At 36.0% G+C, this 27837-nt stretch overlaps 1 protein-coding gene across 1 annotated transcript in view; it reads right to left on the reverse strand.

Annotated features, from left to right (window-relative positions):
- LOC149801601 (GON-4-like protein) overlaps positions 1 to 27837 on the reverse strand; it is a 123300-nt gene that overhangs the window by 82733 nt on the left and 12730 nt on the right. The window contains exons 4-9 of the mRNA XM_089955858.1: positions 20029 to 20187; positions 14830 to 14961; positions 13488 to 13643; positions 12130 to 12225; positions 5087 to 5270; positions 647 to 775 (exon numbers count right to left, since the gene is read on the reverse strand). Of these exons, the coding sequence (XP_089811984.1) occupies positions 647 to 775; positions 5087 to 5270; positions 12130 to 12225; positions 13488 to 13643; positions 14830 to 14961; positions 20029 to 20187 (856 nt within the window). The remainder of the gene's footprint in view (positions 1 to 646; positions 776 to 5086; positions 5271 to 12129; positions 12226 to 13487; positions 13644 to 14829; positions 14962 to 20028; positions 20188 to 27837) is intronic.

Below are 27837 nucleotides of genomic sequence, written 5' to 3' on the forward strand. Positions count from 1 at the left end.
GTCTTCATACCAGATGCTTTATTTCAAATCGTATGCTTTTGGAGAAGATGTCTCTTCGAGGCTTTCCTATTTTGAGTAATGGTGGCTATATCTGACAGCAGAGATCAGCATCATTTGCACAACCGTTTAATGCCTTCATGCCAGGATGCTGTCATTCAAACATTACTAAATTGTGTTCAGCAGTTTTGGAGAAGCCATTTAAAGATTTTAACACTTTTAGTAATTGCTTGCAATATTTGTTGGCAGATCAGCATCATTTATATAAACCTGAAAGGTTTTTATGCCATGAATCCAGTTAGGCTGAAATATGTGTTTTCGTGTTTAAGTCGAAAGCCAAAAAGGCTACTGTTGATGTACAACAGACAAGTTTTCTTTTTTGAGTAATGGCATCCATATTTCATGGAGGATTGGCATCATTTTGTACAAATCTGATTGGTATGCATGCGAGGATGATTTCTTTCAAAACTAATTAAATTCAGAAAATGTGATTTTGAAAGTCATTTAAATTTTTTATTATCCTCAGTAATGATTCCCTTAAACTGCAAAAAAGTGGAAACAATTATCAAAGAATTCACTCTAACAAAAAGACATCAACTTCAATTAATAACAGTAATCTATTAGATGATTACAATGACAAATAACTTACTAGATACTCGTACAGCCCGGTCAGATCGAAAATCTTCCTGGTCATGTACTTCTTCCTCTGCATCTTCCAAATAGTTATACTCAGGATCCCCCTCCTCATCATCTTCTTGGTCTGCAGGTGACTCCTTCTCTACAGTAAAATACAATATGCAAGTAAATATATATCAAGTTATATAGATGAACAAAAACAAAATCTCTGTTTGCAAAACACTTCAGACCAAAGTCCAAAACATTTTAAAATTTATAAACATTTGAATAGTTGTTATACTGGCATGAAAATATAATTAGGCTATCTACATATACATACGAACATGCATATCAAATTTCATTTGTCTACCAAAGTCGTGTTCATTTTATTGTGTATCAAGGTTTTAAGTTTTACAAAGTTGCCCAGATTGCAGTCAGCTCACCTTTTAATAACATCTTGATTATCATGTGGAAAATAAAAACTAAAGTGATCCTGACAACAAAATATCAGCTCCTTTTCCAATTCAAATTTACTGGAAACATTTTCTCTTTCAATTGTAAATTTTGATCTTCTTAAAATCTTATATATCCAGTATCGTTCTGACATACTATTGAACCACATGCATATACTGATGCATACATACATGCCTGGGATGATTCCAACAATCACATCTTTGATGCTCCCATCCCAACAATTGTTGTTTGGGGGAATTTTTAACACAATGGATTCTGGTATTTTTAACATCCTAACCCTCCTCACTCCTTTAAATTTTGTTAAATTATTTTCTCATGTGTCTTGGTAGCAGATCAAGCAACTGTCCCTTAAAGGGATTTGATGCTCTTCAAAATCCCAAGTCAGTATTTCACAATAATCACAGTGGTAGCTATATTGCATGTCTGAATGGTAAATTTTTTACTAGGAACTAGATCTTGGGATAAATGTGAATTCAAAGTATCATGGCAATCCAATCAACTGTTTAGGAGTAGTAGCAATAACAAACCTGTGGTAACAGATGGATGGACAGAGATAAGATGTGCAACAGGCCTTTCCATTAGTTATTATAGTCTTTGACCAATAGAGGTAAAAGAGATTTTCAATCTGGATGGCATGGGGACAATACTGGAGATCAGATTGGCACCATTTTTATCTGGGACCAACTAGACACCATAAGAAGTCTTGTGGTGAAAATCCCTTGTTAATACAACTTTTTCATTCATGATCATTATAAATAAAAAAAAATTCAAGATGGCTGACAGGGCAGCCATAGTGGATGTCAAAGCAGCACCATTTTCATTTAGGACCACTTAGGTCTTGAGATGAGTGTGAGAAGTTTCATGGCAATCCTCCAAGTAGTTTAGGAGTAGAAACAAACTTGTGCTAATGGACAGGTGAATATTCTATGGACAACAGTCAACAGACCATCCCATATCCTCTTCTGGTCTACGACTAGTACAGATAAATCTTAGAATGGTTAGTCGGAATAAGACTTTTTTTAAACTCATTCCTCCTCCCCTCATTTAACTCAAAGTGAACCACAGTTGCATGATCCATTGTATTCCTAGGAGAAAAGACCTTGTCAGTGTTACTCAACATGTTTTTTAATAGATTTACAAACTCTCTATAATTACTTAAATAATTTGCATTTGCCTGATATAACTTAATGTAAATTCAAATTGACCATGACTGACTAACAGAATGCAAAGGTAGCCATTACCTCTAAATCTTTACGTAATTACACAAATTATTTGTCATCTGGTCTCAACATTAAGAAAATATGGAATTTTGTTGATTTTTAAAAACAAATTGTTTCATGATCAGACCACCAAAATTAAAACAAGAATTAACTGTTTATCCTGAGTAGTTAATTGACAAAGGAATACAGTAGTAGTCTGATGATCCATAAGGTAATGATCAATGAAGATTATATCACCATTTAACCTCTTCCACCAATAGCTAATAAGAAATTAGAAATGTCAAAATTTTCCAGAATTTTCTACAGAGTATCCGTCAATCCTAACAATCGGTTACTTTGGTATGCGATCAAAGGGAAACTGAATTAAATGTGAACCTGAACTGTAGGTTTACACATGCTATCCCTCAAGAGAGGTATAGTGTAATTTATTGCTAATATAAGTGGCAAAAAGCATAATCTGAGCAATCTATATATTACATGCCATTATTACAGAATACTGTGTGAAAAACATATTTATTTTATTTAACATTTATTTTTGCTACTTACCTGGATCTGCATTTAAATTTTTTACCACAAATCAGCTAAATCCGTGTGGATTAGTAGTTAATACAAGAGTATAGACACAAAAGAAATGGAAAAATTATTCATGCATAACACTCACTTTAGTCTACATGTCTACAGTAACTTTCGCAAATAGTCGTAAAGTCCACAAATGATGACTGTTGTAGTATCCTCGATCTGACATGGTTCGTACCTTAACGACGGTCCAGTGCAATATGTTTTTAAGTTTAACAAAATCTCTCTCCTCTAACATTTTTTTAGTCATATAACATCCAACAGTCACAATGATAAAGTCTGTTTTTTAAAAATGATATCTGGCACCATTTATTTTCAATTTAGACTGGCCTGCTATGTATGTAGTATCAAAATAGAATGAATCTATTACAAGTTATATCAGAGTCAAGAATCCCTTCAGTTTTCTTGGAACTATTTCAAGTAAAATTAATGCAAAACTTACCATATTTATACACAAAGTCAATTTTTATTAGATTTTTTTCCCCAGTGTTATTAAATAACAAAGATTTCCCTTGTATTTGAATATTTCAGTGAAACATTTCATTCTATGTACTTGTCCATTTCGTACATTTTTTCCCTAACATGGTATAAGAAGTGCATGTTACGGTAAGAAAGTTTTTTGTTGACTTTGCTGAGACAAACATGTTGGGTTTCACGCTAATAAAATAGAGCGCAGTAAACAAACATGTGAACAGTGGACCCGACTTGAACAGCTAATGCTCGCTTCAGGGCCACAAACTTGTGGCAAAGGTGGCATTAGTTAAACCGGACATCTATGCTGTGCTTTCTTTTACTTGAATTGTAGTAAGTATTTAAATTTTATTTCATTGAATATTTCTTAATCAGTACTTACTGTCACTCTCAATAAAAGGTACTGACCTAGTTAATGTCATCAGGATCTCAAAAGAATCATGTTTAAGTAGCGAGAAAAATGGTGCATGAATCATGGACAGGCACAAAGTCAAGACGGTCTAGCTTTAAATATCAGCACTGATTCTTAAATCGATCACATGAGAAAGGAGAAATGTGTCCTCCCTTGTACTATTTATTATATAGTACTTGTATGACAAGTTAATTGTAAGCATCCATATGAGCCCCAATGATGATGAATAAATGCACACACAACACGAGCCCAAACTGTAATTGTTATTCTGTGTCTCTATCTGAACCCGGAATACTTTTTTTAAAATTAGTACCCACTTGTTTATTTTATTACCTGGGTTATTATTTATGGGCGGGTGGCATCGACATAAGAAATACACAATCTTGCACACATACTCAAAGCTGTTTCATCCATATCTCTCTCACTCACTCATAAAAATGCACACTAATAGCATTGAAAGTCTTTCTGAGTTCTATTACTTTTAACTGTAATTGGTTTTATGAAGTAAATGATGTTGCAGAAATATAAGTTACATGTAACTTCAGCCATGTTAATCACATGTCGTATTACTGGTTAAATGGAGGAAGTACCTGAAAAAACAGGTTTTCTTTAGTTATTATTAATCCTTCACAATTATTACTTATTACTCAAAAACAACCATGATGAAAGGAATACAAAAATGAGAAAATAATCATGTCAGTTTAAATTTTTTACTTTAGTAGTTTATCAAATATGTTGATCACATAGACCTTTTTCAGGTCATATCCCTTTATATTTCATACCTAGTCAATACTCCTGGACACAATTTTTTGGGAAGTAAAATGCTAAATGCCCTGGCAGCCAACTATAAAATACTGAATTCATTTTTGTTTGTGGAGTACCAAGTTTTGTGGATTTCAAATTTACTCTTAACCATGCATTTAAGAACCCAATGAACTGTAATTCTTTCATGCAAACATTATGATGCCTGTTCCAAAAGTCAAATAAGCATACCAGCAAAAATGTCTCTTTTGTAAAATTCATAAAAGTTAAAAGCTGATACAAAACAAAAATAAATGACTGCACAGTAATTTAGCATGTCAAGCAATCTGCATGACATGTGAAGACAATGTTATAAAAAACATAATGAAAAAATACCAAAATTAATTAACACATTAATATTTTGATTTTCTAATTGTTATGTAAATCCTTCATCTGTGTGTAATTTCAAACTTAAGTGCTGTGCCTTCATATCATACCACTGTCTGAAAAAAAAGCATTATTCAATGCATAAATCTTGTTAGGTGTCTAATGTCTTTTGATTGTGTAAGAGTGTACTAACCTTCAGACTTGTGAATGGCCAAAAGAAACTCTTTCCACTCCTTGTCATCACATTCAGTGTTGTACATGTCTGCAGTGATGTCAGGGGCCATAAAGTTTGCCTCCAGCTCTGTGAGAGATTTTTCAGTGAGGGGAAACTTGGACCTGGTCCGCGATGCTATCTGTTCCTCTGCTTCTTCTTCTTCCTAACAAAGCAAAACAAACATAAACAGAAGTTGGCCAGATACTGATCACCTGACATACATAGTTCTAAAAGGCAAATAATGTAGCAATATGGCAGGTACACTGGGCTGAAAGACACTTGTCACAATAATATCCAGCTATCTGGTTGAAAGTGGTGTTACCTGACACATTATTTAACACTGTTGCTACTCGAGTTACCAGTAGTTGGTATACTGGCATCTTTTGTATGCATGTGAAAGATGTTTATACTAGTTTTGGAGAGAAAGTCATACTATGCTAGCTAGTTGTTTTAATCTATTAGCAGCAATAGCCATACTTGAAAGAAGGGAAATATCACTGACAGGTTTTCCACCAGGTTGTTATGGAAGCTCTGCATGCTAAGAGCCATGCTAAACACAACTGTGCCACATGTAATACCCCATATAAAATTCCTACCAAATCTGATTAATTTCACTCAGCCATTTTGGAGAAGTTGAAAGGAGGAATTCCATATATTTTATATTTTGCTATGGAAACCAAACCACTGCTAGAAGATCCACCTGGGACAAAGTATTAACAGAACAAGAAACATTCCAACCCAATTTATATTTTTAAAAACTGATTTTTTTTATTATGAACAGAAATTCAAACATGGGTTTACAACCTGTCTGCCAAGAAAGTCACAGTTTCTAAGAGGGCTATCCCAGGCATATGTTTGACAGAACATGAATCATTCCTACTAAATTTTATTCGAATTGTCTCAACCATTATGGATAAGTTAAAAATAGGTTGTCCATATGGTTGCTATGAAAGCAACACTCTTGTTAGGGGAGCCTCCATTAACACAATTTTGGTATATCATTTCCCGTGAAACATTCCACCACATTTGATTGAAATTGGCCCTGCATTTCCTGGACATTTAAAAATAGCATATTTTGACAGACTATGACACTGCTATAAATTCATTTAGCCCAGAAAACAAAATGTTTGCCCATTTTCAAACTAAATGTTTAAACTTTTTTAGCTTTACACTATACATTTTTTTCAAAATGTAAAATTTTAACTTTTTAATTGGCACCATACAGAAAAGCTGTGCACCTACTGCTTGGTGGTGATTCTTTACATATCACAACACTTGGGTGATGATGTAATACATAGGATGATAACTATCATATACTTATAAGGCAATATAATACATACTGTGATATATAGAATCTATGTTGGGGTTTGGGCCAAGACAAGGAAATCCCAGTCAACAGTTTATATTATATGTCTCCCCACTCGGGCAAGCCTCATGGGGAGACATATAATATAAACCTGTGACTGGGATTTCATTGTCTCAGTCCAAACCCCAACGTAGATTATTTTTCTCACCCAATATTTTCCTTTAAAGTAAAAAGAATTCTGCACTAGTGTACACGTCCAATGTTTACATGCGGCACATGAATATAAATATGTTAATGAGGGCTGTGGTGTGACCGTTGCATCCGAAGTACACAGTTTATACTCATGAGCAAAGAAAAATAACAACATAAATATCGCATAATAATGAGGTTGTTGTTGTTGTTGTTGTGGGGCTTAACGCCATTTTTCAGCACACGATAGGCTATACATGGCGGCCAGTATTAATGGTGGAGGAAGAACCCAGGAAAACCCAGGAAAGAACCACCGACCCACGAGAAGCTACTGGCAAGCTTTCTCACATATCCACATTGGCTGAATCCAAGACTCGAACCGCCGCAGACAGAGGTGAGATGGCAGTGATCCGTAATGGAGAGCGCTTTAGACCATTCGGGGCCCCCATAATAATGATGTATTATCAGATTTAATATATAGATGTTATATGAAATTGACAATAACTAATTAATATTATTACAAGAAACTGTTTTATTTTCATCAGTTCCAATTTTTTTAAGTTATATTGTAAATAATAAAATGATATTGGCTACTCAGCTCTACTGTCTACTGTAGTTATACTTAGTACAAGCTGTAACGATGAGTAACATCTTTCTTTAGATTATTCATGGGTAATTAGAGATCTGTGTCACTATCGTATATAACTATTCTTTTCTTTGGAGGAGGTGAAACTGTGTGTGACATACTTGTGTTGTCCTTAATATTGATTGTAAAATTACCCCCTTGTATAATAGACCCTCAAAAAACGGACTCTAGCGGATAACCATGTGCTAAACTTTCAGGTTCACGGATTCTTTGAACATTTATTTTTCTGTCCTGGAAATATGGCAAGTGCTACAGTGAAATCTGCTTATGGATTAATGTGCTGACATAAATGATTCCTTCTGGCTGGTAAGTGTATTATTTGTCATTAAATATTGTAGGTATATTTTTTATTCAACCGGGGCACAGTGGAGATGCTTAACAAAATAAGAAAAAAGCCTGTTTTATATAACACTTTTCTGGCTGTTACTAAGTTTTCTGTAGTTGTTAAGAGAGATGGGAGGCTATGAAGTGTATAGGTCTATAGTCTATATGCATGGATCAGTGTTTTCTGTTATACTGTCCATTTCACACAGCATTGAGAATTTTATCCTATCTGTAGCACAGTCATTTTCAGGTCAGCATCATTAAACGTAGCGAACAGTATATAATTTGTTTCACACAAAGTATTTAAAACTAGCTAGATAGCTTTAGCTACATTTAATGACTTTGATTTAAAAATGTAATGAGCTAGGCCTGCATATAGGATAAAATTGACCATGCTATGTGGAACGAACAAGCATAATACCAAAAAGCTCGACATCATATGCATTTGTCTTTGTATCTCTCAAAATGTTTTTGTATGGTGTGTTCTCAAAGATGGATTTAACTTAAGTTACTATGTTTTTGTTACATATTTGTTGCTGTTGTTGTTGTTTGATTTTAGTACAACTACGTCAGGCACAGCAGAAGACAACAAGGGTTTCTTTTTTTAAAAGTGGTTGTGAGCGCGTGGACACCTTGACTGAGACGACTGGTCTGAGATGATCAGACTGAGACAAGAAAAGTAAGGTTAGCAAAACAAGTAGATTTCTCAGTCGCATGGGTGAGAAATAGGAGTGATGATACAGCACACATCATGTTACAGACTGTCCATTGTCTTTGCAAGTAATGTCTCTGTCATAATGTTGTATTGTAAATGTGGTAAGTTTACTATAGCCCCAACTGAACATATCATGATAGTGGTGCAAATTCTTCTTTACATTAACCCCAAAACCAAATATATTTCCAGACAGGAACTTTAAATACACCTGAGGGTTTTATCTTCTTTGGTCTTATGTTAATTTTCTGTGCTGACCATAAATCTACAAATATCTTTCATACTTGATTTTTATCATAAAATTAGAAATGATCAAAATAAGATTCGTTAATGATTTTACATAACTTTATCTGAATAATAAATGATTCTGATGTTCTGTCACTGAGATTGCTGGTTTCTCTCGCTAAGTAGGAAAACCAGTCTATTAATAAATGCCTGGCATATGGATAATAATTAACAAAACAGAAGAGCACTAAGATCTTTAACCCTTTGAATGAATGGACATAAAATGATTCAATTTTATTTCTTTTCCAGCTGTGGTTCATGTATATCATGATATATATTGTTTTATAACAACCTACAGAAATGTTACGCCCTCTCATTTATATATTATAATTATTTCCACATATTGTGACCCTCAGATATGTTTCATAATATTCCACGTACATATATATTTCATTTCAAACTGCTGCTTCCACGAGGTAAATGTTTATTGAATGATATGTGCTATATGGTCTTAACTAATTAGATACTACACTTTATAAATATCATAGCTGATGCAATATTCAGCATTCCCCTTTTCTAGTTTCTAATGTTATTCTGTGAAGGTTTTCAGGATCATGCATTACACTGAATCATTAAATCTGATGATACTTCTATTTACTAGGAAAAAAAGTCAGCCAGCCATCAATGTATACATTCATACACACATACATGCACACATACCTACATAAACATGCATAACATAAATACACACAAACATTTGTCTTGTAGTAAGAAAGATACATCTTGTTACCATTCATATACATTTTCCAATTTGAGAAATGGGATGTTGTTGTTGTTGTGGGGTTTAACGCCATATTTCAGCATATGATAGGCTATGCATGGCAGCCAGTATTAATGGTGGAGGAAGAACCCGGGAAGAACCACCGACCCACGAGAAGCTACTGGCTAGAAATGGGATGAGATCTGACTTCTCAAGGTTGGGGCTAAAACCAAGATGAGACCCATCGACCAACAGTGGGACGGGTCGTTCAGAAGAAAATCTCTGAACAATTCAGTTGTCAAAATAATGGAGGGCTGCTACTATTACCATCACCCTGGTAAATGCTCTGGTGGCAGTGGTCAGGCCAAATGGATGAACTCGAACTTTAAGTACCACAAGGTCAAGACAAAACCAGAAGCATTTTCTGTGTGGCAGAAGATGGGGATGTAAAGGCATGCATACTGAAGATTGTTGGAGAACATTACGCTCCAGGGCCTTATGGCATTTCTGACTGAGTCTCCATTTTGAAGTGTTCTTCCCAAAGAAAACTGTTTAAAGTGTAAATGATAATTATGATGCAAAACTTTTCAGAAATGTTTTGACACCATAAAGATCCAGGAATTGAAGCCCAGAGTTTGTTTTCTGCCATCTCAAACTTCTGCCGAAGGGCATGTATCTCTTTACTTAATTTAACCAACTTGAATGAGGATAGCGATCTGTGATTGGAAAAGATGTTCCTAAAAACAAAGCTGGTACCCATCCTGTAAAGTGGAATTTACCCACACATCATCAATCATGCCCACCCAAATCTCTGTAAAGAGGGCTAGATGAGCACATACTGTGACACTGGGATGAGGAAAACGCTGCAGGAGTGGGTGCAACTCTCCAAGGTTTATCCCCTCCCTCCTATGAGACAGAAGAGAAGTCAGAAGGCTTTCTTCCATGGCCTCTCCAGAAGTGAGCTCTGAACTGACACTACTTGTGAGGCTGTTGAGGAAGCACCTGTTCGAAGAACTTCCCATATGGCTGTCAGGATGGGCACACTTCTTGGCTTGTTTCAACAAGGGTGGATTGGCTTCCAAAGACTTGTGTTGCTTGTCTCTCAAACCCTGACACTATTGAGTCAAAAATTTCCCCACCTCATGCAGTACAGTCCATAAAAGATTTTTACTGTGGTCCAGAAAGACCAAAGACATCTCCAAAATGGCATCCTTGTGGAGGTGAAGAAGCTCTGCCAAGAGTGTCGTTAACACAGTGCATGACACATCTTTGCTATGGCAGATTTAAACTCCAAGGCTTCCAAGATTTTGACCAGGAGTCCCCAGCCAATATCCCCACTTGGGATGCAACAAAGTTGGTGTAGGGGGCTTAGGGGGCCAAGCTGAAGAATGAACTTGACAGCTGGTGGAGAAACCAGTGGCTGGGGTGTAGTGGGGTGTGAGGGACAGACCACCCTTTCTGCTTCCTGGCAAACTCCTGGGCCCTGGGAAAACATTTATGTTCTCTCCCAGACCACTGCAGAGTGCAACAGCAGTGCAAGATATGGATGAAAGGAGGCCCCAGAAAGTTTTACCACAATGATAAGAACCTCTCTGTCTTCAGCACCAGAAGATTTATGACACAAGTCTGGTTGGAAGAAGGCATTAGGTTCTGTTCACTGTCTTTTTGGGGATGTAAAGGTATGCATAATGAAGATTGATGGAGAACATTAAGCCACAGGGCCTTTTGGCATTTCTGACTGAGTCTCCATTTTGAAGTGTTCTTCCCAAAGAAATTTGTTGTTGTTGTTCTAGGGTTTAATGCCATTTTTAAGCACAAGATAGGCTATACATGGCGGCCAGTATAACTGGTGGAGGAAGAACCCTTGAAAACCCAGGGAAGAACCACTGACCCACGAGAAGCTACTGGCAGGCTTTCCCACGTACCCATGCTAGCTGAGCCTTGGACTCGAACCCACGCAGACAGAGGTGAGATGACAGTGATCCGGAACGGTGAGTGCTCTAGACCACTCGGGGCCCCATTTATTCTAGTAATGACAGCTACATTTGACGGTGATTGGTATAAATCTGAAAGATCTTTATGTCATGATGCTTTGTTTTAAATTTGGTCAAATTCTATTCAATGGTTTTGGAGATAAATTCATTTAAAGCTTTGTCATTTTTAGTAAGTGTTCCTATTTGGTGGTAAGTCATCATCAGCTATAGAAATCTGAAAGCCATCTATGCAAGGATGCTTTCTGTCAAAGATGATGAAAATAAGTTCAACAGTTTTGAAGAAGTCATATTAAGGGCTTTATTTTTGAAGTCATGTGAACAATATCTGATGGTGGATCACAGTACCTTGTACCAATGTGAAATGCCTTTGTAAATGAATGTGCTGTGTTAAGTTTGGCTGAAATTAGTCTTGGGGATATTGACAAGTGGAAAAAAGCAAATTTTCCCTGATAGCTTTTTCCATTTGCATGGCACAATGTGCACACCCCATGTCTGAAGACAGATCAATATCAGCTGTCTAAAAACTGAACATATTTCATCAAATTCTGTTCATCAGGGCATTGAGAAGAAGTCATTTAAATTTTTCTACTTGTAGTAAAAGTGGCCATATTTGATGGCAGACTGGCATCATTTGTAAATAATCTGAAAGCTAATCATCCCAAGAAATTTTGTCAAAACTTGTTTAAACTGCAAATGTTGACAGATGCACAATGCATGACTGATGCAAGGCATACCATAAGGTCAAAATATGCATGTAGGTTTGCATGTAGGGAGAAATGGTACTGAATACTTTAAATTATCTGCACATTACAAATCATTTTCTGAAATAAAGTTTATCTTAATGCCTATAACTGAGTGCACTGTACCTGTGAGCTCTGTTGAGATTTTTCCATCTCCTTCATGAAATACCTTTGCTTGAGAATGGGCAAGCCAAAGGGTGGACCCATGGGACTGGTCACTCTCTGGAAGAAATACATATAACAAATAAATACTCTTCTGGGTAAATACTACCCACAAGCATTATGCATACAATAAAGAGAAGACAGTGGCTTTATATTACAAAACTTAAAGTTTCAAAGTAAAGTGAATGGCACAATGTGCACACCCCATGTTTAACAGGCCCCTATTTAGACAACTCAAATCTTTGTGTAGAAACCGTTTGTTTTTCCATTCTGTCTCAGGTATCTTAATTTTCTACCAAATGACACCAAAAAAACCTGGCTTCTTCATTATATATCAATTGCAAGCTGTCTGCAAAGTTTTGTCCAAGTTTGTGATGTAAAACTAATGCCTTTGTGCAGAAACTATTTTTCTTCTTTCAGTTACAGTGACCTTGTCCTTTTCATCCCCAACTAGTGTTCTTCTTTACCTCAAGTGCAAGCCATCCACAAGGTTTAGCCTGGTTCAGTGATACAGAACAATGTTATTGTGCAGAAACCATTTTTCTTCTTTCAAAGTGACCTTGGGATTTGACTATTGGTAACTGTAAATGGTAGAAAGTCGCTGTGCAGAAGCCATTTTCATTCAGGTCTGTTCCATTAACACATACATGGGACCCAGGGAAGGCACTTTTAAAGTGGGTTACTCACCCATAGATGCAATTTAGAATTTTCTTATCATTTTAACATGAATTCTGTGAAATCAAAGTACCCTGGCATATATTTTTAAAAACTGCCTACCTTGGGTACCATGTATGTTTAAATGGAACAGCTCTCAGTCACACTGATCTTGACCTCCAAATTGATCAGGTTCTTCCTTACTCCAAGTGCAAGCCATCAATAATTTTTTTTAGCTGTAGACAGTAAAAAACTAAAGTTTTGTACAGAAACAAAATTGGTAACAGAGAGATGGATGGAATGGCATCATAAAATAGTATGCTCCATCTTTTGATGTGCATTAAAAAAATGCTGCAGTTAATGGATGACTAAAAATGCAAATGTGAAGGGGGAAAAAAACATGAAAGCTGAATAAAACTGAAATGCAAATAAAATTGAAATCTCAAGTATATCAATGCACTGCTGGCATAGTAAATATATTTGAATACATGTTCCTTCCTTCAATGATACATCAATTCTTCTTCCTTAAAAAAACATATTTAAGAAAAAAATGTAGTAATTATCCATCTAGGCATCAAGCAATTCTCTTTTAAGAACATGACCATGAAAGAAATATGGCTTCTTCACAACATTAAGCATGCAGGTCCTAACTGGCCAATGAATGCAACCTTATCATCATCTGTTCCAGCGATGCTTGAAGTTGAAGTACAATCCAAATCTTTTGTTTGAGAATAATAAGGTGTACTTGGTGTAGATGGACATGGTGAACCTAGTTCACTTGTTTGAGATGACAAAATGCTCTCAGTATCTTCATCGCTATCAATCTGAAAAGAAAAAAATAGTTGTATAAAGGTCCCAATATATCAGGCCAACCCTTCTGCAGCAGGAAAGTGGCCTTATAAGAGAGGTGGCCTTCCCTCTGAGAGAACACACAAATTGTGAGTAAAAATAACATAAAGGATCAATAAAAACAACTTATTTTTAAACATCACATGTATGTAATGTAATCAATATCATAAACACTCATATTAATTATATTTTTAAACAATTATGAATAATCATCAATCGCAAAACCTTGTCAATAAAATTGAGACAAAAACTATCATTCTCTGCCTATTCTGTTTTCCCACTGATGGCAGAATGTGCTAAAGAACCTTTCTATCATCAAATTTATTGTAAGTGATCAAATCACTCTCCCACTTTTTCTTTTAGTCAAATTGCTTTCACTTTCCTTTTAAAGTATGGGCATTTTACACTTTTTGTAACAACTTGTTCCTTCATTGGCAACTCTCAAACTAATTTCCAGTTGTTACATAAAATGCTCTGTTCACAAAGGAAGTGAACTAGTCATCTGATTGCATGGTTTTAGTCTCAAAGAGTTCCAACACAGCTTATATATGACAGATTCAACAGATTTCAACACTTATTTATATGGTATTTTGAATTAAAGTTTATGCATACCATTTTATTTTAGTGAATGCCATACTTATCCTCCACAGAAACAGTTAATTTCAAAATTCTTGCCACACCTGATATAAATTTCTCTTTTATCTTATCCGTTGATTGATCTTAACCTGCCAATAATAATTATACATAATATAAAAATTAGAAAATCTTTAACTTTCATAATTTTTTTTACAAGATATAAATGTTAAACTAAGGCTCACAATCTTAAATAGTGATACTTAATTTTATAGGCAACGTACAATGAACATCATTCATTTACCAGTGCTGTAGTTAATTAAATTAGCATTTTCTTTCTTAGTACCAGTTGCAACTGATTTTACTTAGTGTCTGAAAATTAGGATCAGAAATAACACTGCAGATCATGACTGTCCAAAAACAACGAATGTATATAAAAAAAATTGTTGTGAGAAAATTTAGGTGTGTCCAAAAATACAGAGTTGATACTGTGTTATAATTAACACCTTTATGATAGGATTGAGCTTCTTCTAGACTGACACTGTACTCTGTTCGTCTGTACTGTTGTTTCTCCCTATGATAATATACCTTGTCCTGATCCTTTTCAGGGTTGTACTCCTCATCTTCGTCATCTTCCTCCTCAGAAAATGTCAACTCTAAAAAACCTGGGGCATTTTTCTTTCTCTTTTTAAGTGGAGACATAGTCCAGGAATGAAGTACCTGAAATAAATTATTCAATTCACTATCTTGGCATTTTTCATTATTTATTAAAAAAAAGTTACAACATACACTTATAGACACCATCTACTGACATTTTGCAAATCCATTTATAAAGATCAACAACTTGCAAGCTGAATTCTGCACATCTCTTTAGAGGTATTTATGTCATGAGAAACATAAAACCTCCCAATATGCTATTTATATCCACATGTGTGCAGATACATTCTGATAGGTCATAATAGTGCATCTATCAGTTTGTGTCAAACCAACACCTTTTGTAACCCAAACTGTATCTATACTGATTGATGGAAAATAATATTATTTGACATGATGATCTGAGATGACAAAAAAGGTTTTGAATCTTGAATGCAGTCTCAAGGCCAGAAGGGTCAAAGGTCAAGTTTTCATAAGGTAAATGGACTCTTCCTTGTAAGCTTGATTTCATACACAGGAACTAAGGAAGGATGGTCTTCTCTGTTATGATGTTTTAGAGAGTACAATTAGATGGCAATAAAGCTTTTAAATTCTGAATGCAAAACTGCAGGGACAGAGGTAAAATTGTATAAAGTGGAATGATGCTTTAGGAGCATGAGTGATAACAATGAAGGTTTTGAATACTGAATGCAACCTAGTGGGAACATGGGGTAAAATTGCAGATCTTTCTGATGATGGCTTCTATAACAAGTTTTATTTAATCATATGAGAAATTACAGCACACCACAATGAGCAAAATGTCATGCCAAAAGGATCATGAACCTCACCCAATGGTTGTATTCAGGATTCAAAACCTACATTGTCATCTACTCGTATTCTTGAAAGAACACAGCAAATATGATCATCCTCCCTCCATTGGTTCAGATGTACTGCAGGTCACAAGAAGCCCATATTACTAGTGAAGTGTGCTCTTTAATCCCACCATTCATCCACCTGGGACTGTATTTAGGATCTGAAACCTTTGTTGCCATCACCAAACATAATGATAACTATGACCACACTCTCCCCTACTTTGTGAGGATGAAGTTCAGGTTACAAGCAAACAGATGAACATGACCACTTCAAATATATCTGCAAACTGTCAATAAATTAAATTAATTATTTTATCAAACAATCATTTAAACAAGAAAATTAAATCGGTGATCTAATTTACCATGACTGCTTTGAATACATCAAAATGTAACACCTTGTACTGCTTGAATACATGAAAATGTAACACCTTGTATTGCATGAATACATCAGAATGTAACACCTTGTATTGTTGAATACATCAAAATCTAACACCTCAAAATTAAATAAATTATGTCTAGATATTACTTTTATTCTAAATGAGTTAGTGTAGCTTGTCTGCTTTTGTACAAGAGACTCCAACTCTTTCTCAAGCAATTTTTTCTCAAGAAACCATTCCTTAAAGTGCAATACTGTAGATGCAGCCTTTAAACAATGAGAAAAAATAAAACAGTGAACAAAAATTTAACCCAAAAATTCATACCTTATTTCTACAGTTTCAAAGATCTATACTTTAAAAATATTTACAATGTTTACATCCATATGTACTTCATTCAGTTTAAATCCCAAGAAGGATGTATATGCTGCAAAACTGAACATCTTTACATAAAAATGATTGTTGTTCTTCTCATGTGAAACAATGTCTGCATTCCTACCAAAGAAGGATGACACTTTTCTCTAAAAGTGTATGTACACTTCCTGTGGACTTCATTAGGCAACACAGTTATTTTCTACAAAGTCACACGGCTTCCATATGAACTGAAATTATAATTCAAAAGTATTTAAAGTTCATAGGTTTCTTAATTCTGGAAGTGTTTCATTAGAAAAGTTCAATGGGGTATTTTTTTGTTAAAACGTGAAAAATATACATTTCAATAAATGCCATTATCATTAGAAAGAAGGTTCCATCAGGATATAGTAAAATATATACAATCAGCAATAAAAAAAGGCTTGGGAGATAGTTTGCACATATTCTTTCAAGACAACATAACCCTGCCTAGTGAAATGGTCAGTTGTTGAGTTATGTAAACCAGGGGATTGGTTTCAAGCTCATTTGGTCTCATGTTTTCTTATATTAATTTTGTTCCAGTTAGAACATTGTAAAATTCATGTCCAATCACTCTCCCACTTTTTCTTTTAGTCAAATTGCTTTCACTTTCCTTTTAATGTATGGGCATTTTACACTTTTTGTTGTTGTTGTTGTTGGCATCAACATACTTAACGTACATAGTCTCTTGCCCATAATTCTGGCTATCATAAGCAAATCTATGAAGCCGCTAAGAAGAACATCACAAACATAGTCCATGCAGCAAAATCAGCCCACTACAGTACTAAGATCATGGAAAGTTCCAGCTGTAAAGAGCTCTTCGAGATTACTAACAAGCTAATGGTCAAGGAACAAATGTACACCACTTATAACTACCTTCTCTCTAGTTGACCTTCCGGACCTGTTTGCAAATTTCTTCCGTGACAAAGTACAAACCATTAGAGACAAACTTGACAACACAATTTCAATTGACTCATTGTCACCATACAGTTGGGACACAGAATTTCAGCGACAACTATTTGAAGCATTTGAACCTGTCTCCATGGATTTAATATGTACAATCATGACGAAGAGTGCACCAAAGTCATGTGAACTTGATCCAATTCCAACATCAATGCTGCTTGAGTGCTTAGATCCAGTATTGCCTTCACTAACTGATGTTATTAATACCTCTCTCTCATCTGGGGAATTCCCAACATTTTCGAAACCGCTATTGTAATGCCTCTGCTAAAGAAACCAATACTCGACAATAACGATTTAAAGAACTACCGCCCAGTTTCTAATCTCCCATTCATATCGAAAATCTTAGAAAAGGTTGTTCTATCCCAGCTTGTATCTCATCTAATCTGCATATCGCCCTTGCCACAGTACTAAAACTACTCTTCTCAAAATAGTTAGTGACATTCTCTCTGCGTTGGATAGAGGAAAGATTACAGTCCTCAACCCCCTTGATTTGTCTGCAGCGTTTGACACAACAGACCATGATATATTACTTCACCGTCTCCAGCATGTATTTGGCATTCATGATACAACCTTATCGTGGTTCAGGTCCTACTTGGTCAACAAGACACAAATTGTGTCTGCAAATGAAATACACTCCAGCCCAGTTAATCTATGTTGTGGTGTTCCACAGGGGTCTGTTGTTGGATCTGTTCTCTTCATTCTATACATTCAGCCACTCTCAAGTGTCATAGATCATCATCCAGTGTCTCACCAATTGTGTGCTGACGACACCCAAATATACAAATCTAGCCACCCAACTGAAGTTGATGCTACCATCCAAGGTGCAGAGAGGTGCATTTCTGATGTGAAATCATGGATGACATGTAACTACAAACAGATAAATGATGAAAAAACTAAGGCCAATCTGATCACAACACAAAGACTTTCTCAGTCACATCCTTTACCTCAAACAATAAATATCAGTAACACCAACATTAAATTCACACAGTCAGTACGAAACCTAGGTGTCACTCTGGACAGTACTCTGACGTTGCACCAACATGTCATGAACATATGCAAGGCTGCATATCTTGAGCTGAGACGCATCAGCTCCATTTGCAAATATCTTTCAGTTGATGCCACTAAAACACTTGTATGTTCATTAGTACTTTCAAGACTGGACTATTGTAACTCAATTCTGTCTGGTTCATCTCAATATCTACTTCAGAAACTTCAAAACATAGCTGCTCGGATCATACTTAGAGTACCAAGAACAGAGCACACCTCCCTGCTGCTGTGTACCCTACACTTGCTATCCATTCAATCCAGAATCAAACACAAAATTTGTTCTCTGTTCTCTGTGCTACGTTTTACTGATGGACTCCAGTCTAACATACCTATCCAACCTCACCCATGTGTACACACCAGCAAGATACTTACTCTCCTCTTCTGACAATCGTATACTCATTATTCCCACTACAAAAACGAAGTCATATGGACAACATTCTTTTGCATACCAGAGCCCAGCAACGTGGAACGAATTGCCCACTGAACTTAGACACAAAGACACAGTGATCCCATTCAAGAGTGCTCTTAAAACTCACTTATTCCGACTGCAAGAACAAACTTAAAGACCTAATAATGTTCCCCACCTTAAATAATTACAGCATGTTTTTATGTTTTCTCATGTTATAGGTGCTGTCTAATGTTGTAAAGCGCTTAAAGCTTCTAAAGATTAGGTGCTATATAAAGTCCTCATTATTATTATTATTATTATAATCAAAGACATCGAAAATCTTTAAAAACCCTTTTACCAAGTTAAAATGGATGTGACATTTGTCTCCAGATCTGGAGAGGTACCAAGTTCTGCCAATCAGATGCAATGTAACTCATTAATATACAGATTTCACTTATTATAAAATCTGTCAATGATAATGATAATATACGCTTATTTACCAAGGTGGAGCTTAATCCCACTGGAATTCCAGTGATAACTCAAAATGGCACTGGAAGGATGTAATGGTAACTATGGCACCATCTTCACAATACCAATGTATGAGTCTATCACAAAAATGCTTGTCAGGAACATTCCTGACCGCTCCAGTGACCCAGTGGTTAGAGCGTCCGCTTCGGATGCGGGAGGTCGTGGGTTTGATCTCTGGTCGAGTCATACCAAAGACTTACAAAAATGGTACTAACAGCTGCCTCGCTTTGCGCTCAGCTTTAAGAGGTTAGTGTTAGGACTGGGCCGCCTGGTGTCAGGATAATGTGACTGGGTAGGACATCATGCTACATGTCTGCGGCATGATGCCCCAGTGCTAGACATCACTATAAACTGCTACATAGCAGACATCGTAGCGATATGACTGAAAATTTGTTAAAGCTACGTTAATAATCCAAATCACACACACACACACACACACACACAGAAACATTCCCGTAAGGATAAGGATGTAGGGATGGGTTGGGAAGAATGGAAAACAAATTAACTGAATTGTGAGGGTGGTTGGGCGTTCTAAGCCTTCCAGCCTACAAGACCATAATAAACTTTATTTCTGGAACATACTGAAGCTTACATTTTTCTCATTTTCCATGACCTCTCTAGCTTTTGACCTTGTCATTTTGGGTTCATATTCTGCGGAAGGAAGCTCCTTTTCTTCTGCTTCTTGATTGGCTAGCTCCTCCCTCAAGGTATTCCTCACCATGGTGATGACATGCTCATTGGTTAACACTCGCTGAAAGAAAAAACAAGATGCATTTAGGACATAAAGAAATGTGTTATCTTAAATATTAAAGTATTATATTATCTTAACATATTTCTCACAATGCTGAATGCCTAAAATGAGCAATGGTTGGTTGTAATTTTAACAGCACTTTCAACACATTACTGACTATATATATCATGCACATGAACCGGGAGCTAGATCCAGGCCTGAAGGTGCCAAACCCATGGCCATTGTACCATGACTCTGACACTATATAAACCACAGTGGCTCCTCACCAAAGAGACATTACATTCATACTTCATAAGAATATTTTATCACCCATATATACATTTTTTCAAACGATGACTTCAAAGACATTTTATCAATCAAACTGCTTGACTTCAGTACACAAAAAGCAATTTTCAAATTTTCAAAATGGCATACAAATATCTCTCCCTCCCACAAAGTTTTTGGGAGTTTTCTGATAGTTTTAAATAATTTTTTACCTGGGTGTATCAGTCCTAAATTTTTTAGAATCAACTGTGGGCACAGCTAAGAAACTATAGGGGATGGGACACAACTGTGTTAAAATACTGAGGGAAAAAAAAGAAAGAGATGAATCATGATGTAAAAGAGTGTTTCATTCATCTGCTGAAGATTCAATGCTTTTATTAATGTGCTGAAGATTCAATTGTTTAATCTAGTTATGTTTGGTATATATAATTCCCAACTAAAACTGATGGTGAACTTATATGAATTGCTATCAAATTTTGTGTTTTTGGAGCCAATATGTATAAACAGTATGACTAAATCAAATTCTATTCAGACTAAATATTAAAAGATAAATAAATACACATTAATTAGCTTTTAAGAAGACACTGACTTGATTTATATAAGATGAACACCTGACATCTCTTTTTACTGTAGTGAACTACAGTACTGCACTTTGACAGTGTGATTGCAGATTTTCTGTAAATTCTTATCCATTGTCCCCAAACGATGACCCTTGGGCAATTATTTTTGCCAGACCAAAAAAGTATGCATACTACTTTTCTTAAGTGCATCGACATCTATGTTGGTGCTAGCAAAGGCAAAAGTTTCCAAAGGCAATAAAAACTGTATGATGGATATTAGTATCCATTTTAAAACAACATACAACATTTATTTCAAGGTTGAAATAATGACACATGAGACTAGATTTTATGCAAATACATAATTTGTCATTTAATCAATGAACTATTCATTTAAAAAGAAATGTTGAGAAAATTATCAGGCATTGTTATAAAAAAATCCTTGTGAATAATGGGTGATCACTAATGTTAAATGAAACCATGATCTGAAATGGAAATGTCCATAGCGCAGCTTATCTTAGGTGAACCAAATATATTCAGATACTACCATGTCAATGTTTCACAAACAATATGACCTCTTGATAAAACATTTATTTCAAAATCGGAGTCCAAGGAGATGACAACACTAGTGTGGAGTACAAAGTTAAGGTGGCAAAACTGTCGAAGCAAAAAAGATTCTTTCATTTCTTTTCTACTGCAATCTTACTATAAAAATGTAATATTTCTCAAATTTGGAAACCAATTTGGGTTCCTTAGTGCAACAGTGAAATTACTTCCAAAGTTACCATCAAAATGATATAACACAGACACCCAACAAATCTGCTTGTTTCCAAAAGAAAAATCTTACCATTTTTCAAAATGAAAATGATCTTTTCAAGCATTTAATCAGAGATTTGGAAATTAATGCTGGTCTGGTTTTCTTTGGTGTTTTACTGCCAGCAGCACAGTAGGTTATTTAAAGTATCTTACTCTTGGATACACTATGGTAGCCAAATTGGGCCCATTCAACGGTAAAATTAAAATTCATACCCTTTTATCTCATCAGGTAATTCAAGCACTTTTCAAGATAACAAATTTCATTTTAAAGCATAATAATTAACTGCATCAAAAATTAGGACAATGTTGATTATCTGAAGGACAATTATGGAACACTGAACTGTCTTCTTTGGTCCATTTTAAATAAATGTGGCTGAAACTACATTGTATTATGTGCATTCCATGTTACTGGTAGTGTATTTTATTATTGTATCACCTGTTTAATGGGTGAATTTTGATGATGTCACCAAATTTGAATATTCATTGTAGGTTTTTTTATCATCTGTGCATCAATATTACACATAAATTACAAAAATAGCCATTCCTTGACAATTTGTAAGAAAAGTTCCAAAAAACTTGCTAATATCACAATATACTGGTATTCAATATTATCATGTACCCCTAGTAGTTTCAAAAATAAAAATGGTAAATCTTGGTCAATTAATATAAGAACCATTTCCAGCTTGTCCCTAATAGAGGCATATTTTTGAACAACATGGTTTAACATCATCCACTGGTGACATAAAGTCAAATGTACAAACATTTTCAGTAAAGCTACCCAATCTTGGCAACTGAGGCTGCAGTAAGGTATCTGCCCATCTATTTTAACTTTTAACACAATACAAATTGCTTTTTGCATGAGACAACAATTGTCCAGCTAGTTCCTTTTACTTAAAACTGCAAAACAGTTAGAAACCTACTGTTTGCAACCTTTTAGTTTTAATTACCACTGAACTGTTACTGATCAGAACCATTCAAGCCTTTGCAAATTCCATAATGGAAAGCAATTTTTTCTATTAAATTATGCATCTCAAAAAATACCAACCCAAATATATTAACATCAGAGATATAAGCTCGCTACCTCCTTTATCCAGCCCCAATAAAAGGAGATAAATTCAACTTTTCTGTCTATATCATATAAATCAAGGGTTAAACTCTCATACCCATTATCTCCCCTTACCACCACCAGGTGTCACCAGTTTTCAAGCTGAGCAAACTACCAACAAGAATGCTCGTTTAGCAGGTGGGTAGGAGTGTCTTTAGGTACTGCATACATGTGCATACATGCCAACCCCTGGCGAGGAAAAAGTGTAATCCAAGCAGAAAAAGAGTAATCCACATATAACATGACAAAAAAATTCAATGTACAAAATGATTTATTTGCCCCTCTCGTCTTTTAACATCAATTAGTGCTTCAAGTTTTCATATGTAGCACTTTTAGCTTTATAAAGCAACACTCTCATGTTGCATTTCAGAACACTTTGTAGAAGCTGAGACTATGAATGTTCTGCACACCAGTAGAGCACTAAATGCTGGATTACTGAGCCTGGATCTAAATTCAGTTTCATTTTTGTTAACAATACTGAACAATCTCTCACAGTCAGCATTAGAATGGTAAAGAACCAAAATTCCTTTCATAACGTGACAAAAAAAGAGGAAATTTATATCTTCTAGTTATAGGTCTTTAGCTAGGAAATAAGGTGACATTGCAAATCAACTCTGTCCACATGAAGTACATTGTCAGGTAGAATGCCAACTTGATACTTCAGGAATTCTCCTAATTTAATGGCAGCCTTTCCTGCAGCAAGGTGTAAAAAATGACAGGGACAACCTGTTATGTACACCGATGGAGAATTTTTTTCAAAATATAGAATGCAGCTGCTTTATGAATTCCAGTCATCACTGATGCATTATCAGCTGAAAACCCCATACAGTTCTGCCAACTTATATCATGTTTATTCAAAGCATTATCAAGCAAATCATTAGGAGAATTGGTAAAAGGAGGAACAAATGCCAAGCATCCTACCTATACTTCAGGTATCCTTCAAGGGAAGCAAAATTGGATTCCCTAGGTGAACAATAACCTGCTACGCTACTTAAAGCAATACAGCCTATGGTCACATGAACCATGATCATTCTGTCAGATTAAGATGATGTTTACTGACATCTTACCATCAAATTTCAATGGAGAATCTAGCAAAGCTAAACGGTTTTGTTGGTTTAATTGCATCTGCTGATCATCTGGGATGCAGCAACAGGACCCACCCGATTCAAGTTTTAAAAAAAAATTAAGAATGTTGATTCTACATGCCAACAACAGCTTCCATGATATCTCAGATCGAAAAGTTTTGCCTTCAAACGCAAGGATTTCAGAGATCATTTTCATTTTATGAGCTGAAATCCTCATGATAAAACTCCAGATTTTTCATGCATCACAATATGCTGAGAGTATAACCCACTTAAACCATGAATATTGGGTTTGGGAGGCAATGTCCTGCCTCCATGGGGAGAAAGAGTCATTTGTGGTTCGCATGACTTGTCTCTGCATGCTTCAAGTTATGCTTGAATGCCCCAACAGGATCTTGCTCTTGACTTATCTATATAGATATCTATAGATGACGGAAATTTCTGACTCCCTGATTACCCAATGATGGTAACAGGTTCTTGGTTCCACGTAATTGCAAAAAGGTCAATCATGGGATGTCCCCAAAACACAGAAATAAAACACACAAAAACTGATGCATGAAGGGACTATTCGGTATTGATAACCTGACTCTTTCTGAGGAGAATGTTAGCCAAGATATTGAGTCTGACAGGAATGTGTCTTATTTGTATGCTGTTGTCTTACATAATCAGTCTGACTTCTCTTAGAGTCAGTCCTTCAAGAACTGAAAGGAGTCTATGATAGCTGTCATTTCAAAGTTAACAAGAAGAGGCAGTTCACCTCATCAACATTTGAAACTGCCCATAAGTCAGACTCCCCAAACATACATATTGTCATTTGTACATACTGTCACTTAAAGCTGGGGCTTCTCCTGTGGATTTTCTGTATTGAGTCAACCACTGTTGCACAACTGACACAGAAATGATTGCATTTTGTTCATGATACTGACCTTTGATCAAATGAACTGAAGAAAGGGTGTCATTGATCCAGCGAAGTCATTTGTAACAGGTGCATATAAAGGCAGCCCAATGGGATCACATCTGCTGCCACACTGAATAACATGAGGAGTTCCAAGAACTCTCTCACTGAAATCCACATCCTGCTGGAAATGGCCACAACAAGTTCAATGATCCATATGATGTGAACATGAGGAAGATGTACAAAACTGAAATTGGTTATAAACTCCATACCTAGTTCAACCAAACGCTAAGATGGGTGACTCCCAACGCACAAGAAAACCAAAACAATTTAAAAGTGGTAGGAGGTAATTGGTATATCCCATATGTTTTTGAAGATCATCCAGATACACCAGCATTGCAGTAGAGGATGTCAACTGGAACAGAAAGATGATGCAATCCACAATTTGGTAAAGACCGAGAAGATGATATTCAGACTAACATTTTTGAAGTTAAAAAAACTGAAGAAACTTTTGTGCCATCGGGGGAATTGGACATGAAATTACGAATCTGTGAGATCAAGACATATGGCATACTCATCCGTTCAGATGGAGAGTCATACAGATCTCACTGTCTCTATCTAGAATGAATTCATTGAGGAAACTCGAGTCCATGATTGACTTTAACATGCCATTAGTGTTTTTGGTATAGTGCAGCCATGAAAAGAACCAGAGATTATGGATTTTGAACGATATCTATCACCCAGTTGTCAGTGTTGGATAAATGAGATCTGAAGCCCCTCTGAAATGAATTGGACCACCTATATGTTTTGCGGATACATGATGATCCAATGTGATTGCAATTGCAGAAGTCTGGTGCCACTCACCCAGCAGACTATCTGTGGGCAGAGAGGGTGTTAAGTCAGTGGCAAGAGACAGAAGGCATTGGAAGTAGGTTAAGAAAATTTCTTGTTATCTCTCCTGTAAGGGTGCCTCCTAAGCTCGTTCGACTGCTTGCATTGGACTGAGATCTTAACGCCACTTGAACATAATAAATTCCTTTTGCTTGGCTCTCTTATCATCCCTCCATTGTGGCAGGGATGGCTTGTTTCTAAAATGAGGATACAGGGTGGACAGTCAAGTTGGAAGGGTAGTTCTTAAGCGTCCCAAACCTCTTCAATTATGCCCCTAAAAAGCAAAGGTGAGCGAAATGGAGTCATTCTTAAAGCCAGAGCATTATCTGGCTTTAGCATTGTGACAATGTTCCAAACCTGCTTTGATGTGGCAAGAAACACAATTTTATCCAAATATTAGCAGTCACTAAATTCTTCTCAAACACCAGGAGTTCAGAATGGTAGGCATTCAAATGTACCAGCACAATGAAAATGGTCCTTAACTCTCACAAATGAAAGTCTAAGCATTCTCCAGGTCACTGATATGTCCAGACAGACTACTGTTAATCTTCTTCATTTTTGCTGACTGGAGATGCAGCCTAAAGGACGGGGACTTTTTCATCATCATCAATATCAACCAAGGTTTTGACTTTATAATTATGCATGGTAGCACAGGGTGGAGGGCATTCAAAAGCTGGCAACACATAGTATATCTCTTCAAAGGCAGCCTTAAACTAAACTCCATCGTCTCTTTAGTCAGATCTGAGTAGGACTGTTGCTCAGGAGTATCTTCACACTCGTTGTGTGAAGTCTCTTGTTCATGGTCTGCTATTTTAGATAAATCATTCTCTGTGGCAATTATGAGGCAATGCCATCATGCCTATATAAGGAGATTAACATGTCTATACTATGAGGGTGAGCAGTGAATAAAGCACAAGACTGCCCTGCTGAACAATTTTGTTGTACTGTTACGGATGGCTGGTTCACAAGGAGTATGGTCGGCACAATTACTGGTCATACGTAAGGCAGTTCAGTTGGTGCCAGTACCAGTAGTATGATAGGCATGGCCGGATAGATGAATCTATCACTAAAATCCCCATAATTGTAATTGTATACAGCTGTGGGCATTACATTACAATTTTCATAATTGCAGAAATATGAAGCCATAGGCCTGACGTAACATACAAATCTTTCAGTAACATCCCATGATTGAGACAAATGGATGGACTACCCAATTGGTTAGATGATTCTGTACAGCTCTGACTGGCGATAAGTGGATTGGACTGATCAGTTAAAATTCCGCTGCACCTGAACTTATAGGCCCAAAAGCCATGCGCGGGCATTAGTGGGTATTTATGCCACCTGAGCTGCCAAAAAACAGAAGTACACTCACTCAATGTATCATAATTGCTTTAATTTAAAATTTATGGTAACTCTCTTTTCCTTCGCCTTGGTAAACTACTCTTGGACCATATGGTGCACACACTGAATGGTATGGATAAAGTACATTTTTACATGCAAGACATGACTCATGTGTCTTCCTTGGCCTTGAACATGTTGTATTTATTACATTTCATCAGAAGTATTCTTTGAAACAAGAAGATAAAACACAAAAAATTGTATAAATGAACGATGCAGTGTGTCAACAAATCGCTATAACAAAACCCGTTATTAACTGGGTGAGCAAGCTTCCATCAACAATAACATTTTGAACAATGAGGACTAAATGGACCAAGTCCACACAAAAAAGAAAAAAATTCAAAAAATATTCCCAAAATTAAAAAAATAGCATTCCCTATATATTCATACAGGCCAACCACTGGAAAGGTGCAAGCATAAATATTGCTGTTATAAGTGGCTAAAAGAGCGTAATATTGAGGTAAAAAGTGTAGTCTATACATTGCAAGCCAGAATTACAGCATCTGTGAAAAAGATACATCTCTTTTTGCTACTAACCTGGTCCTACAGCTGGTCAAAATTCTTGTCACAATGGGCAAAATCCATATGGATTAGAACCAGAATACAAACAAAATATACTGAAAAAATTAATTATATTCAACA

This window comes from Sinohyriopsis cumingii, chromosome 4 (genome assembly GCF_028554795.1).
Source record: "Sinohyriopsis cumingii isolate HCF-2022 chromosome 4, ASM2855479v2, whole genome shotgun sequence".
NCBI classification, from domain to species: Eukaryota; Metazoa; Mollusca; class Bivalvia; order Unionida; family Unionidae; genus Sinohyriopsis; species Sinohyriopsis cumingii.